The 17,491-nt window shown below is 30.1% G+C and overlaps 1 protein-coding gene across 1 annotated transcript; it reads left to right on the top strand.

The window, feature by feature from the left end:
• Positions 1-5,602: 5,602 nt before the first annotated feature.
• Positions 5,603-17,408, top strand: LOC113368023 (G-protein coupled receptor 52-like). Its single transcript, XM_026609589.1, has 5 exons — positions 5,603-5,699; positions 7,846-8,050; positions 12,004-12,418; positions 14,625-14,876; positions 17,319-17,408. The coding sequence occupies exons 1-4, from the start codon at positions 5,603-5,605 to the stop codon at positions 14,838-14,840; spliced, it is 933 nt and encodes a 310-aa protein (XP_026465374.1). The 3' UTR covers positions 14,841-14,876; positions 17,319-17,408.
• Positions 17,409-17,491: the final 83 nt, after the last annotated feature.

Raw genomic sequence — 17,491 nt, 5'->3', positions numbered from 1 at the left:
AAGAACCATGTTGGAAAATCTATAAGAAAGGTATTTTCTTTCGTTATTGGATTTTTTGGTTGTGAGCTTACAAAAGCTTAATATAATTTTCAAGTATACGTTATTTAATTGTTTTATATATTATTTGAAAATTTTAAGTTGAATTCAACAGATGTTTTTACATAACCTCTATACTAGCTTACATGTGGAGGACTCAAAAGGGACCAACTTAACTTTTGCCATGGAAAAGGCGTAAATAATAAAGAAATGTAAATTCAAATTAAAAAAAAATTACAAGAATAAATTTGAATTAATAGTTATTCCAACTCTGCCGATGCATATTTCTGACAAAATATCAGTTCAAAGTTATATACAATGTAATCTTTGTAAAAAATATGCCTATGAAGTTTATACTTTGCATTTGTTGAATATTTTAGCTATTATTTCATAAAATGCATTCATAATTTAAAATTACTAGAAATTACTAGTACTAGAAATATAGACAGACTCACTGACAAAAAACTGCTATTCAACAAAATATATACACGAACAAATTATTGACGTACCGACAGTAACCGATTACATAAAAAAGATCAATGAGAACTTTTTCCTCAAATGTAGGGATCACAACTATATCAACATCCAGTCACTTGGTCAATTCACTAAACATATAGTTTAGTATGGTAAACATGCCATGCCAAACTATAGCCTGATCGACCCATAACGAACATTTGAATTCATTTTGCCATATATTGTTACATGATTTTTTTAAAGAATTGTCAAACCTTTTCACTATTCTACATGTCCAATATGGTACATACGATTGTGTATAAAATCAATGATAACATTATATATAATTTATGAAAGAGTGTAATGTCTGAGGCAAAAAAAATCTATGTAATATCCTTCATGTGTAAATGACATTGTATAATGAAATACATATTTTTAAATTAAAATCGAAATACACCAGTTTCATTTTAAAGTATTTAACAAACACACAATTTCATAAAATACATACTCGTGCAAAGTTATATGTAAACTGTAAATATTTACAAAGATCAAAGCTCTGTTAAACAGCTATTGGTTCTTATATGAAGTTTGTGCAATATTCTAAATATTAATAAGTACATAGCCTTTATATACTTGAATGTATATAAATAATCACTTAGTAATAAATAATCCGATTTATTACTAGTAATTTAATTTAATTTAATTAGTTATTTATAGTTAAGTAAAAAATATCGATCTGTAAGCAATGTTCCTTACCTGAAACCTGTTTCTTAGTTTGAATGTTGTTAATAAAATTACATAGAACGGTTATGAACAAGCCTTATGGTTTTCGATCAACGATATCGCACATGCTGCAAACAAGTTGAAAACTTTTCTCGAAACTAATTAGATTTTATAATTAGCAAACGCGGCCTTGCAAAATCTGACTAATTACGAACTTTGCTACTTAAGTGTAATATCTTTAATGAAATATCTATGACAGAAAATTGTTATTTTAATTAGTTTCCTTGGCTTGCTGGCATGTTTCTCATTTTAATTTGCATATGGATAAGTGATTCTTAGATAAATACTCCATCTTTTATATTATGCTAGGATTAATATGCTAGGTGTACTTAGCATTTTTCCTTAAGGCAAGTTGCAACAACTTTCCGATGTGTTTTGAATCGATTTAATCACGAATTGAGATTCGGCTCGAATACACAAATAAAAAAATACTTTATCTGTATTTCGTTTCAAAAAATTTAGAATGACTTAAAACCTCGAGAAATCCTAAAATTAACAAGTCGATTTTTTTCTTCGAAAAATTAATAATATAAAAACCGCGAATAATAATAAAATATTGTATATTAATTGTAGACTAATATATAATTAGTTTACAATTAATATACAATATATTTTTGATATAACAAATATTGCATTATGAAGAAACATTTTAGTATTTTTATAATCTAACGGTTTTCATGTTTTGATTAAGTATGTTCGTAGAATTTTTATTTTCACCAAAAAGTATCAATTTATAGGTACAACAGACAATTTAATGAAAACGCGGTATATTACTTCTGAACAAACATCACTATAGTTAACCCCTTCGCTTACAAAGACGCCTCAGAGGCGTTCAAAGATTATCGGCCCAAACACAAATATGACCCCTCAGAGGCGTCGCAAGGTATTAGGCCCAAATACAAATATGACGCCTCAGAGTCGTCGCAAGGTTATCGGTCCAAACACGAATAGAACGCCTTACAGTCGTCGCAAGTCTACCGGACGAAACATAAATAATACATTTCCGAAACTGGGTGAAGCATATACATACATGGTTTGTAAGAAGTTTTAAAAAAAATACACACTATAATGTCTTCAAGAAAAAATTAGTGATGAATTACATAGCAGTGATGACTTTGCTACCAGTAGTACTGACAGTGGTAGTAACATACTTTTCGCACAAATATATAAATTTATAATTATATGTATGAATTTATATATTTGTAATAATCAATTTTCAGTTTTATTTAAGAATAAATGTAATTATTTATCAAACATCTTGTAAAGTTAATTGTACCGAGCACGTGTATATACAAACTACAGGAATTTTATGATTTGTACAGTTTCGAACGCCGAGCCAAGTTGTTTATGCCACTGCGTGCGGCCGACCTTAGTGTCGTTTTTGGCCCGCAAATTCGGATATTAGCTGGTAAGCGAAGGGGTTAAAATTATTATATATTATTATATATAAAAATCGAAAAGATTCAATTTGACATATATTGTTACATTTTATTATCAACATTTATTAAAATAATTTCTGATCTAAATTTTTATAAAAAAAATCTTGACAATAATATTTATTAATGTTTTTTTAATCTTTGCAGTAAAACCTATATTGGTGAAATAGACATCAGCAATGGAACGACAAGACAATCAAAAAGTCAATCCTAATGAAACATTATCAATTAGAAAGATCCCCGGAATCAAGCTGTGTTGTCAGCAAATCAAGAATTGCTCCAATGAAATCGAACAATGAAATTTGTCGTGAAGGTTTCTGAGGTAAAATTGGACAATTAATTTTTATTGTGAATATTTACTTATGTGATATAATTTTATTGCTTAGTTAGCTATTTGTATATCATAATTATTGAATAATTTCTTATCAATTGGTGTTCATAACTTCTACTAGTTATAAAAATTTCATTCAAATTTAAGTTACCTTATAAGGTACTTACTTTTATTCTGGATCATTTTCCAATAACAACAACGCCTCAAATACCATAATGATCTCATATTTGCAACAAATATCGTCAAAATTTTTCCAAATCAGAAACACACAGAGAAAAAAATGAGAATGCAGGTACTTTTTATAAATGACGATTATAAATTCCAGTGATGATAAATTGACTTTCCAATTTATAGACTTAATCTGAAATATTTTATAAGTTGCTGAGATTAACTGTAAAATAATTATATACAGCAACGATAAATAGAATTTTAATTGACATATTTCTGGAAATAGTATATATGTGAAATAGATAAACTAAATGCGATTACATGCTAAGATTGCTCACCATTTACTAAAAAATCAGTGTTTATTTTAAAAATGTCTGTGGCTAGTACAATATTTTTTATTATTTAGTTTTATATATAATTTGTCTGATTTTTCTATTATTTATCACCAACTCCATTTCATAACAAATATCTATTCAAATATCCCAGATAATGGCCTTACAAATATTTATATGTACCATACGAAGTAATTTGTACCTTGTTATTACAGTTTTGGATTTGAGCCAAATTTACGTAAACTCATTTACAATGCCTCATTTATCATAATTGAGTTTATAAACGATTCATCATTAACAGAACAGAAATAAACACTGATTTGTCAATTTCAGTAATATATGTATCGTTTTTTTATTATATATAATATTAGGTGCCATATATAATAAAAGCTGTTATTTTTTGTTACATGTTAGAAATAATACATTAACCATTTACCTGTGGCGCCTTCATTTGTGCATACAATTTTGTATAATCAGAATTGAGTCCTGACAAGAAAATTTATCAATTATAGAATATGTTGCGCTGTTAAGATAGTGGATAAAATGAACGGTTTTCATAAATTTCAAACTTTGATCACTAATATTTACGTTTTTACTAAATATTGACTTATAATATATAACTTCATTCATACAAAATTATAAACTAAAACTCTTACACAATGGATAGCATGCTAATCGAGTTTTATACTTTATTCTTAATGTCTAAAAAATCGTACATAAATCAATTCTTATGTTGCGTTTTTCAATCAGTACAAGGGTTTTTAAACCGTTGGTATTTTTTTAATTTATTTGTTTTTCCGGCATAGTTTTAAAATTTACTACATGTATTGCAATTTAACAATATGTTTTGTTCGCAAAATTTGCAATTTAAATGGTTAATTATCACTGGTTAATTGTAACTGATTATTAATTTAATATTTTAAAATCTAAGATATTTTACTCTCTTCTGAATTCATCTTCTTCTTTGTACTACTAAAACTATTACGTCTTCTTCTAATTCTGTCGAAATTTGTGCTTGATACTGTTTTTTTTTTCATTTTTCTTCGAAATTTGCGCACTTTATATACTAATGCATTCAATTACAATTATACTATCAAATACAAACTCGTTATTACAATTAATTTTTTAGAATATGTCAGGAATCAAAAAAACGATCTCCGGCGTATGAGTCGGACATGCTACTGTTCGAGCTATGTCCGCCACAAGATTAGTGCTAATTTGAATCTTATAATTGTTATGCAAAAATGATATTACATGTAACCTTTGTACGGTGATTTGTCTAATGTGAACAGATTAATAAACTAGTGGGGTGCATGGCATCGTGCCTTAATGCAAATTGCTGGAACTTCCCGTACAGTAATTAAAAATCTTGGTAGGGAACCCAAAAAATTGCACAAAATGTGTACACATTATTAAAGTCTCCATAAAATATCTGATATTTTTGACCGCTAAATGTCATTTACCTAACTTATTTTTATTGAGAGTCCATAACCGTTTAATCAGTTTTTTATCTTGTCAAAACAAGTAAAATGCTTTTTGATTTATTAAAATCGAACGCTCCGTTCTTTTAAAAACTGAGTTACTGTCTTTGGAACTTTTTGCCCCGTATCTTGGGAACGGCCAGACCTGCCTTCGCCAAAAACTAATCAGCACGTCTTCTTATCAATACCAATCGAATATTTTTTTAATTATTCCATTCGGTTTATCGGTGTTCACGAAATCGTCGACGAAAATTTGTATCCGCAAACATACACACACACACATACAGCCATTTTGTCTAAGGTATACCAAAATGTCCAAAATACCTTTGAAACGTAAAGATATATAAAATTAATCATTTTCGATTTTTTGCGATTACTGAAATCATTGAAAATCTTCAAAAAGTAATAACAACTTTTTTTTTATAGGCTCTCAAAATGAATGCACAAAAAGCTTCCTCCGGGTTTATACTAGCGTTGCTATGGGTGGCGATCCGTTTCCCGGAAGCGGCCGCCGGTGGAGAGCGCGCGCCGACGGCCGCTCCGCAACCGGAAAGCTCCGGAATAATGTCCGATCCGCCGCCGATGGAGGTGCTGATACAGGCGGCGGTCATTTTTGCGATGGGAGTCGCCATCGTTGCTTCGAATGCAGTCATAATAGCGACTTTTATGAATTACCGAGGTACAGAATAAAATCTATTCGATTGAATGGAAATGAATTGAATTTGTGTTGTTCGGTGTTGTAATATTATATTTTGTAACGGGTATAATGTGTTGATTGATTTTACTTAAATTCCTGCATGTACTAATAAGTCAATATAATTAATTTGCATTAATTTTAAAACATTATTTATAAAATGAACCGTTAATAAAAATAATTTTATTCAATTGATGTGTACAATTTTTAATAAAAATTTCTATTATTAGAGTTGTAAAAATATAGATTTATTTTTATTACCGTTAATATTAATATTTATATCAATTGATTTGCAAAAATTGGTTTACGAAAAAAGATTATTAATATTATTGTAAATTACAAAACGAAACAAACATAAGAAAATTAACTATAAAACAGTAACTCTAAGGAATATTAAAAATTCAAATAATTAAAAATGCGCATGCAGTTTGTAGATTATTATTTTTTAGTCCTGTCATGCTTTCAAGTTTCAATGTAATACGACCAAACATACTTTACGGTGATGTCTATTTCAATATTTATTTTCACTAATAGCTATCTGTAATCTAGTCTAGAGATTAATGAGTAAAGAGATAGTAAACATTTTAAAATTGACCATAACAGCAAAGATACAAATAAAATGCTAGTTTTTAAATTTTTCTTAGTGATTAGTTTGATTGTGATCGATACCTTTAATTCGAAACATTGCATAAAACAACTTCAACGTTTGGATGAAAAATTGAAAATTGGAAAATGCATATACAAATTATAAAAACTAAGTTCTCTTGAAATAGTAATAGAAACTGTATAGGCAAATAATGATTAGTATTAGGAATATAAAATCGGAAATAGTGATTAAAATTGCATATAAGGACAAAATGACACAGTAGCTTTATCTAAACATTGGCCAGATCTGTTACCGTTTCCGCGACTGTACAACATGAAGAAAGCCATAAAACAAACCTGTCAGATGTTGAGCGTCATTGTCACAGTCTTGTAATAGTAATCAGTTCAAACGTATTTCGATCCTTGAAAATTAATTTTGACCTCTTTATATTGCACATTACATTTATTTATTTATCTGATAAAATACTCGTTTTATACTAGTTTAGGATTCCCCTCCCCCTTTCACTCCTAGGATAGGCTCCTCGCAAATCCGCATTGAATTTATTGATACACGTATTATATTATTACAATTAAAATCAATTAATTTATTTTAAGTCTAGTGATTTTGAATAATTGCATTGCAATTATAATCACGTGTTTATTGGAATTTTGATCAATTATTCATTTTTGTTCAATTTTGGACAAATGACATACTTGTACATTGGACACAATTACATAGTATTATTTCGCAAGCATTACAGGCCAAAAAATAATACCTGTCAAAGGTAATTCTATCTTCTACTTCAAGTTTGCAAGAAGTAATTGCTAAAAACAAACCAAAAGATCCACCGATAACAAAAGAAAACTTGCATTTGTTGCAAAACTCTCTTTTTCCGCTCTGAGCCCGGTGAAAATTGGTTTCGATATATGACTTGTGCTCTTTAAGTTTATGCTTCATGTGCTAATCATCCATAGATGATGAAACGATTTATTTGTAAACTGCTTGTTTGAAAATTGCCGTCTCAATGCGTCCTTACCCTATATGTCATTTTGTCCGCACTACATAGACAAAATGCTTTCTGCAGATAATAGGTTGCATTTTACAATCTATTACAAAGTTGCAAATAATGTTTTCTTTTGCTGGAAAATTTAACACGTTTTGTAAATAATAAATAATATTAAAAAAAAAAAAAAACTATTATGAAGATAAATCAATATTAAATAAATCTCTAACAGTTTCTTCACTAAATAATGAAACTTCGAATAATCATCGGCTTTTGGTTCTCAAAAAAATTCGATAATTGTAGTTTAACGATGACATGACGCACATCATGCTATTATCTAACATGCATACTTTTTCACAACAATAACATCATTCTTATTTTCAGACACGTTTCTAAAAATGTACCTATTAATTATTTGGATGTTGTAAATGTGTCGGTGTTAGTCCCTATATGTGTAACTTTCAAAATATTCTAATTAAACCGCTATTCCTTTATTGTCTTATCTTATTATCACAAATAAGATAACACAAAATTTTTCCTAGGTCCCGCCGAAGTTATAAACTACTACCTGTTGTCGTTGGCCGTGGCAGACCTTCTCTGCGGCATGTTCATCGTCCCTCTGTCCGTCTACCCAGCTCTCACGCAACACTGGATGTACGGCGACGTCATATGCAGAGTCGTCGGCTACCTCGAAGTCACGCTCTGGTCCGTCAGCGTCTACACATTCATGTGGATATCTGTGGATAGGTAAGAAGAAATTATTCATTAATGGTATTATTCCCGTAATATCAATAACTAGTGGTGCATGGCATCTTGCCTTGAGGCAAGTTGCTAGACTTTTTTCCGAACCACAGCGTCGTTCTCTAACAGTTGTATGTTAAAAATCTTGGTACAGAACTCATACCAAACAAAATTTGTACTTATTGTCAAATTCTCTATTATATATATGAAAACATGATACGCATATGTATAATGATCATTTTTGACCGCCAAATGTCATATCTTTCACTTATTCTAATGAATCTCCGAAACCGCTGCTCCATCCTCTCCCAATATTTGAAAAGAAGAGCCAACCTGCTCTTCATTTCGTCAATTCAAGTTAAATCTCATTTGAATAATTAAAATCGGACGTTCCGTTCTCTGAAAAACTGTATTTCCATTTTTTGCACTTTTTCCAACTTTTCGAAACGGCTAGACCTCCTTTGCCAAAAACTATGCAGCATTCTTAGTCTTCCCATCAATATGAATCGATTACTTTTTGAATCATTCAAATCAGTTCATCGGTCTCTCGGAAATATCGTTAAAAATTGTATCCGCTCATATATACAAACATACATACATACATGCAAACATACGTACACACATTCACATATACATCCATTTTTTTTGTAAAAATGTAAAAATTTTCATTTTCGAATTGTTTGCAATTAGTTTAACTTACCCTAGAGTTAGAAAAGGTTTACCTTAATACCTTGGAGTTAGAAAATGTTTACTTTAACTTACCGTAGATTTATAAAAAATGTTTTGTTGAGAATCTTTATTAACTTCCCGTAGGGTAAGTTATTGTAATGGGCCGAAAATCGGAATTGAAATTTTTTACATTTCTCGACGTTTTGAAGGTTTCTGAACATTTTGGCATACTTCAGAGAAAATGGATGTGTGTGTGTATGTATGTATGGATACAAATTTTCGCCCACGTTTTCGGGCGTACGGATCAACCGATTTGAATGGTTTAAAAAACATTCGATTCCTATTAATAAGGAGATGTGCCGATTAGTTTTTGGCAAAGGCAGGTCCAGCAGTTACGGAGATAAGGATCAAAGAGTGCAGAAAATAGAAATCAAGTTTTTGAGAGAACGTAGCATCCGATTTGGATGATCTAAAAAACATTCAATTAGTAATGATTGGGAGAAGGGGTTATTAGTTTTTCGCGAAGGCAGGCCCAACCATTTCGGAGATACAGAGCTAAATGTACAAAAAATGGTAGTTTTTGAGAGAACTAAGCGTCCGATTCAATTGATTCAAAGAAATTTCTGCTTGTCTTAACAAAATAATTGATTGTGGACAAAAAAATTTTGTTTCAACTTTTTTTTTTTTTTAATTTTTTGTATATCGAAAATAATTCAGATTTAATTTTAATTCTGACTATAGTTCTAATATACTTTACAAATAATTTCAACTTTGCAATTCAGTTTATATAATTCTTATAAATATTAGACAATGTTACAATATTTATAATAATCTATTTGAAAACATACAGTATTCCTCGAACATTTCGTTACGGTACGGGAAATTCCAGCAATTTACCTTAAGGCACGATGCCACCCACCCCACTAGTTAATAATTATTGTAGTATAAATAAAGTTGATTGATAATCAAATTTACCTAAAAAACTTTCACCTTTCGATTCCGATGGTTTTGAACTTTTTGTTCTTATAATATAATACTTAACTAGAGGTGAATGGCGTGCCTTAAGGCAAATTGCTAGAACTTTTCGTACCGATATTTAATATTTTTAACAGAGAATATTTTACTTTTTTTTATTGGACCTGCCCAAAAATTTAATCACTTCTTCCTTCAGTAAATAAATGTGAAATGTTTTTTGAATCATTTAAACCAGATGCTCCGTTGACCCAAAAACTAAATCGACATTTCTTGCACTTTTGCTCTGCCTTTGTCAAAAAACTAACCAGCAAACTAAATATTTGTATAGAAGAAAGAATATTTATAAATTAAATCTATATATCATTCGCAATTCTTATACGATAATCCCTAATATCATAAATTTCTTTTCGCGTATGTGTATCACCTATACCTAAACATTACATTTTACGTGATTATACGCCTTATAACTACTATATCGTACGTTCCTTTACCACCACACCGTATACGCTCAATCCTTACACTTATATCTAAACCGCCTAACATTTATTATCTTACGCCTACAATTTCGCTTACATACTATTTTCACCCTTACCGGGAATCGAACCCCGGTCCGCCGCGTGACAGGCTACGACCTTAACTACTCAACCACCGTAACGCTACAATCAACCGTCTTTTTTCGTGTGTTGTCGCGTCACCTTAGTATTAGTTACTCAATTAATTAGAAAATGCTCAAAGAAACAACAGTGTGTTCCATAATATATTTTCAGTGGGGAAACCCGATAGAGTAGTGGTTAAGATGCGTGACTGTCACGCAGAGGAACCGGGTTCAATCCCCGGTATAGGCAATAGATAGGTAGAGATAATACATAGGGCGTAAGGCAATAGATAGGTAGAGATAATACATAGGGCGTAAGGTAGAAATATAACACATTAATATTAAATAGGTATGTAGGGTGTCTGATTTATACACATATATATATACATATATATAATAAGTTAGTTAGCAAATAATAATCTAGCTGTAATAAATTATTTGTATGGATAGAGAAATTGATGGCATAGGTATCTCACGGTATAATAGATACGGTATATATAATAGTATAGTATAATATAATAGTATGATAATAGTAAGATTATCATATCCCAAATTTAGTCTTATATTATAATAAGTTTTATATCATAATAAATAAGCGTAGGTATTAATAAAATTAATATCAAAATCAATTTATGTTATTAGTGGATATAAATTATGTACTCAATGATTTCCTTATACTTACAATTGATTAGGTTTTCACAATATTATTGCCCAAACTCAAATTGTACCTTTTTGCTCCGCCCTACCATATATTTAACTTCCCGTAGGGCAAGTTATAGTAGTTGCAAAAAAAAATCGAAAATGAAAGTTTTTATCAATCTTTATGTTTCAAAGGTTTCTGAACATTTTGGCATACCTTAGAAAAAATGGATGTGTGTGTGTGTGTGTGTGTTTGTCTGTGTGCGTGTGTGTGTGTGCGGTAAACAAATTTTCGTCGACGATTTCGAAAACACCGATCAACCGATTTAAATAATTCAAAAAACATTCGATTCATATTTATAAGGAGACGTGCTGATTAGGTTTTGGCGGAGGCAGGTCTAGCGGTTCCGAAGATAGGGGGCAAAAAGTGCCAAAAACGGTAACTCAGTTTTTGAGAGAACGGAGCGTCCGATTTTAATAATTCAAAATTTTACTTGTATTGACAAGATGAAAAACTGATCAAATTTTCATAAAGGCAGGTCTAGCAGTTTCGGAGATCTAAAGAAAAAAGTAAAAAAAATGCCATTTGGCGGTCAAAAATGATCATTAAACATATGCACATCAAATTATCAGATATTTTATAGAGATTTTAACAATAAGTATAAATTTTGTTTGCATTCCTATGGGTTCCGTACCAATGTTTATCCGTTAGATAGCGACGCGGCGCTTACGCGCTTTTACATTTTGTCTCTATGCAGTTAAAGCAGTACGATTGCTTTGAAAAACAGAATTCAGAATTTCCAAAATATGTCAAAATAAAGAAAAAATGTTTTTTTCAAAAAAAAAATTTTTTTTCCAAAAAATGTAATTTTCTGTCAAAGTCCTAGTTTCTCAAAAATCTAATTTTTTCGAAGTAAAATTTTTTCAAAAATATTAATCGTTTTTAAAAAATTAATAATATTTGGTACAAGAAGTTCCAGCAATTTGCCTTAAGGCACGATGCCATGCGCCCCACTAGTTTAATAGTTATATGCATATATCAAAATAATTAAAATATATAAATCATTCTATTCTATTTCAGATATCTAGCAATACGTAAACCGTTAAGATACGAAACGGTGCAAACGAAAACTCGTTGCCAATGCTGGATGGCTTTCACGTGGATATCAGCCGCGATGCTGTGTTCGCCGCCGCTTCTTGGCTTCAACAAACCTTTGTTTGATGAAGAAAGTTACGTTTGCATGCTAGACTGGGGCAACATGGCAGCTTATTCGGCCACTTTGGCGATATTAGTCTTAGGCCCTAGTCTAATCAGCATAGTTTATAACTATGGTTACATCTTCTCGATGATGCGGAAGATCAAGAGTGGTGCGCCCATTCACGACAAGGAGTACGCGACGGCGCTTTCGGAGAACTTGTCGAATCCGAGTCATATTATGAGCTTTGCTCTGATATTCTGCTTTTGGCTCAGTTGGGCGCCTTATGCAGGAGTAAAGGTAAAGATATAATTTATAGATTAGAAAAATTTATGCTAGTAGGATAAATGCATATAAATTGCAGATTTAGGTTAATTTTTGTATTAAATTTAACTGCACTATGTTTAGATATTCATTTTGAAATTCCATTCAGGTTAAAAATGATTTGACGTTATAGCATAAAGATTCATGTGGCAGTATTTATATTTTTAATTAAACATTAATCGACATGTCGGTTATATATGTCTGATGCTAAGAAGTTCTATGAGCCAATTCAGATATATAAGGTAAAAGACCCCGTTCCAAAAGCTATACAGAAAAAAAATATTACAAAAAATTTTTTAGCTTACATATAATGACGAATTATATATAAATCTAACACGCGGCTTCTCGAGAATTTTTTGTGTAATATGGGGATGATACATATGTGTGACATAAAAGGTAGTGTGTTCCTAGGAATTTTGAAAAAAAAATTGTTGGTACAATTAAGTTTCCTTAAAGCATTTTTAACAACATTATCTAATAAAGTTAACACTTCTGATATTATCGTGGCGATTAATGTGTTAGTAGATTAGCATATGGGAATTACTAGATTTTATATCATTACACAATTTGCTACGATTTGCTAATTGCTAGGGTTTGTCGGTTTTCAAAAACCGGTTTTTTGACAAAAATTATGAAATTCAAACCCCGGTTTTTAGTGGAAAAAATCCGCTTTTACTGTGTAAATGGAAAATGACAATAATACTAGATGAAAGCAAGTGTTTTAACACTCGAAATCATATCGGTTCGATAAAATTTGGAATCATATCAGTGTCTTATAGTTCCAAGAAAGGTTATGTGTTATCTTTTGTCTAATGTATATATTAATTTAGATTATTTTATCAATGTATATATTAATTTAGATTTAGATCAATGCGACCTTTTGTTGAAAGAGTGAATTGCTCTACTCAAATTTAAAAAAAGAGTTTTTAGCCCTAGAAACCACAAATAAAAGAACAAAATTTCCAGAATTATTATATCACACTTTAGTTCGGTTGCAAATGAGAGAGAATTTTCTATTTCGGAAAATGTTGTGAGTAAACAAAGGACACTTCTAAATAACAAATCGATAGGCATGCTCAATCATATTTCATTAAACCAAAAAAATAATTAAATATTTGAAATTAGTTAATCAAAATTGTTCGGAATAGAATAAACTTGGAGTTTTGTTTAATTGTTTTTAGAACTAAAATTGACATTAACAATTATGTATCTATTTTTTTAAATTTAGTTAAAAGTTAAGTTTTGTATTTGAAAATGAATTATTTTTATTTATTCGAAGTCTCCTTTCACTATCATAAATATATTTATATTCTCAAATTTAAAAATGATGCATGAATAAGCAAAAATCATTTTCAAAGTTATTTAATCCAGAACAACTATTATTTCTTAGCTTTACTAATTAAAATTAAAATAATTTTGTTTACTATTTATGAAATTGAATATTAACTGCTTTAAATTACAGTTAATTTGCCGATAATTTTTTTTGTTATTATAGAATATTTGAGCAAAAATGGATTTTTTATATAAAATTCGAAAATTGGTTAAAACCGGTTTCTGGGAAATTTACAATTCGAAAAACGGTTTCCAGAAATGTAGGTTTTTATATAAACCCTACTAATTGCGTTATCTTGATTCGGAGGAGGCCCTATCAAAACATAATTCATAATTATTAGTTTTTAATTTATCATAATATAAATATAATTGATATTCGAATGCTTGGTTGAATTAGGCGAGTAATATTTTAGACCAATAGTAAAGTTTAAATAAATTAGTGTAGTTATAAATACACTAGTTTATTTAAAGTTTTGAATCACTCATTGAAGTGATTCTCTAAGTATCAATATAAAATTTATCAGATTAATTTATATGTGTGTTTGAAAGTGAGTGTGTATGTGTGCGAGTGAATGGCATAAGCCAAATAACTTATAGAATTGTCTTGTATTCTGATTGCTATTAAAAATAAATTAAAAAAAAAATGAAGGAAAGTTGAAAATTCTGTCAAATCGATTATAGGGTCATCCATTTGTTAATTATTAATATTTCCGATTTAAAAACTATATCTAAAATTAGTTAAAAATTTATTCAATCTACAATATATAGAATAGTTATAACTTAAATATCTCAAATCATATAATTGAAATAAAAATGCAAGAAATAACTAATTCATCTTACGATTAATTAGATTTTCGAATACTTCAACGGTGGACGAATACAAATGCCCTTGATGCAGTTCGTCATAGTGTGGGTAGGTGTCTTAAATTCATTTTGGAAAATCATCATCTTGATGACACTGAGCCCACAATTTCGAATGGCTCTGCGGATATTCTGCTTGACAATCTGCTGCAGGACTAAAGGACGCCTGCAAGCTGAGCTGATAGGCATGGAGCCAGACGACTGAGTGGAGGCGCAGAGGGGCGTATGCGCTAGGACACCGGTAAGAGGATAAATAATTGTTTTTTGTATAGAGATAATACTTAAATTTTTAATAACTTATACTTATGTAAAGTGGTAGCATCTGTTGTTATTGTTATCATAATAAATTACACGAGAATGCATTAGAATTAACTATAAAATATATGAAAGTTTGATGCCCATATGTAAAATGATCACATTTGACCGCCAATTGAATTTTTTAAACTTCTGCTGGACATGCCTTCCAAAAATTTCATTCAATTTTTATTCCGTCAATACAAGTTCAAACTCTTTTACCATTTTTGGCACGTTTTACCCCTTATCTTTTTTTCTAATTCAGAAACCTTTGAAACATAAAGATTGAAAAATTTTTTTTTTGTTTTGTTGCAATTATTATACCCTACGGAAAGTTAGCAAAGCATGATTTTCAAAGAGGCTTTGCAAATGGGTTTCAGTATATTTTAGATAAAGATTTTGATTATATTCTAGTAGTTTTTAAACACTAATTCAAAAAATGTGAATGTGATTTGATTCTAAAGGGAATAAGGGGGCCTAAAATAATACTTAAATGTGACTTTTAATGAGGTTTCTTAATTTTAATTGCTGTTTATATATTATATATTATATATCATTCATCTTTATGTATCATGTTTTATATACATATATAATGAAGTATACAAAGGGCAAAGGTTAAGTATAGCCATACTTGAGAGAAACAAAACAAAAAAAATCGAAACCTATATTATGAAAATAAATGTAGAAACATTATAAGGAACAAAATGATTTTTTGCTTGGAGATGTACTGCTATTTCTTTTAATAATGACACAAATTTCTACAAATTTCTGTATGAAACATAATATTCGTGATATTCAACTCCTTCGTTATAAAAGTTGAAAGTGGACTTGTGATACAACCATTATAAGACAAAAGTCATTACCTCAAAAGCAAGTAAAGTATGGCATTTTTCAACGAAACAATTCTAAAGTAGAGAAACCAGTTATCGTTTTAAATCGGGCGACATCGAAATTAGGAGATAAAAGAAAATATTATCAAATTTTTAACGAAAGTGTTTTTTTGTCATTAGTCTTTTTGTTATTAAACACGGTTGTTCAGTTTAAAATACTTGAATATAATTCTTAAGTACCTATACACTATTTAATTGTTTTATGAGTTGTATTGTTATTTTTAATTTAGATCCAACCGTTTTTTACATACAATTGGGGTAAAAAGGACCACCCAATCGTTAACATTAGTGAGAATAAACAATAAGAAAACAGTAATTAAAAATGTAGAATAAGTGAGAAAGTCATTATGCAAGAGGAAAATTAGTAGTAACTTTGATAATGATTTCTTCTTACAAAGTTCCATACAAAAGTTGTATCCAGTACGATCTTCATAAAAAATACGTTTCAAGCAGAATTTGTATTTATCTTATCATCTTACGTGGGCTAGCAGCAACTAGTCCCGGGTTTACTGGTTCGATTCCCGCTATTGCCAAAGCCTGACATCAGGCAACTTTGATGTCAGATTTACACTTGAGGTTATAGATCCCAAATATAGCTTCAAGTGAAAATCGCCTTTTTGCATATATTTGATAAAAATGTCAACAAATACTTTGAGTAGAGTTAATTAGTCACAACTGGATTGGACAACTACTGGGTTGCCATTCATTCAATAAACCATATAATAAAAAGTCAAAACAATTACTGAAAGTTCTAAGTGTGACAGATTGTAATTAAAAATGTACAAAAAAAATCTTATTGTCTTATCTGTAATGATAGCACTGACTGTAATAAATTAAATAAAAATATCTACAGTTTATTGTTGATAATATAATACTTATTTAGATTATGATTTTCAATTTTGTTGTTTAATCGAATTAAACTGCTCGATTGGATTGAATAATACAGATATTTTTCTATGAGATCTTTTCAAAATTAAAAATAAATGATAAATCTTTCTGCCTCTCTGACTGTCCCTTTTTACTCCGCCTATGGGGCAAAAACGACCAGCTGACAAATTTTCGATAATAGCAATAAACATATTTTTATAATGACGAGTTTTACTGAACATAGCCAGATAGTATTGACATAAAAGATTTGGATTTCTCAACACAAATGCTCAAAGTAAAATTGGACATTTTTGCCTCGTCATACCCTACTCTAGTTTTGAAATTTCCTCCGTATAATTAAAATTATATTAAATGGCTCTTCTAACATGTATATTAGCAAGTTTTTGGCGATTTATGACTGTACTTTGCAAAATTTAGTTTTTAATTAACATTTGCGATTATAGAATTGATTTTCGACTATTACAAAATAACAATTGTACACGCATGCTATGGATAGCTCTTTACGTTAAGAAATAAAGCACGCAAAGCAAAATAGGTTTCATTAAATTTAGGTACTAAGACAATTTCAATCATTGTTAAAAATATTTTAATTTCTGCATTTCTTCATATAGCAAGTAGCAGCCGCGGCTAACCTCGGCGGCGGCAACGCCGCGGCAGCGGGCCCGTCCAACGGCGACAGCATCAACCGGACGATAAGATCGAGCGGGACATGAAGCATGGTCATCGAGAAGGTCTGCATCGACGGCGACTGGTATTTATACCGGTCCCCCAGGCGAGGCGTCAA

The sequence above is a fragment of the Ctenocephalides felis genome, unplaced genomic scaffold (genome assembly GCF_003426905.1).
Source record: "Ctenocephalides felis isolate EL2017-DRISC unplaced genomic scaffold, ASM342690v1 CF-g0.4_SCAFFOLD_01170, whole genome shotgun sequence".
In the NCBI taxonomy this organism is placed as follows: Eukaryota; Metazoa; Arthropoda; class Insecta; order Siphonaptera; family Pulicidae; genus Ctenocephalides; species Ctenocephalides felis.
Note: the sequence above shows the minus strand (reverse complement) of the source record. Positions and strands in the feature narration are given on the sequence as shown.

Bases quoted from the DNA above. Each gene is read 5' to 3' on its own strand.
- LOC113368023 (XM_026609589.1), top strand. From the start codon at position 5,603: ATGGAGGTGCTGATACAGGCGGCGGTCATTTTTGCGATGGGAGTCGCC. The intron at 5,700-7,845 runs GTACAGAATAAA...AATTTTTCCTAG, and splicing joins GACTTTTATGAATTACCGAG to GTCCCGCCGAAGTTATAAAC. The intron at 8,051-12,003 runs GTAAGAAGAAAT...ATTCTATTTCAG, and splicing joins ATGTGGATATCTGTGGATAG to ATATCTAGCAATACGTAAAC.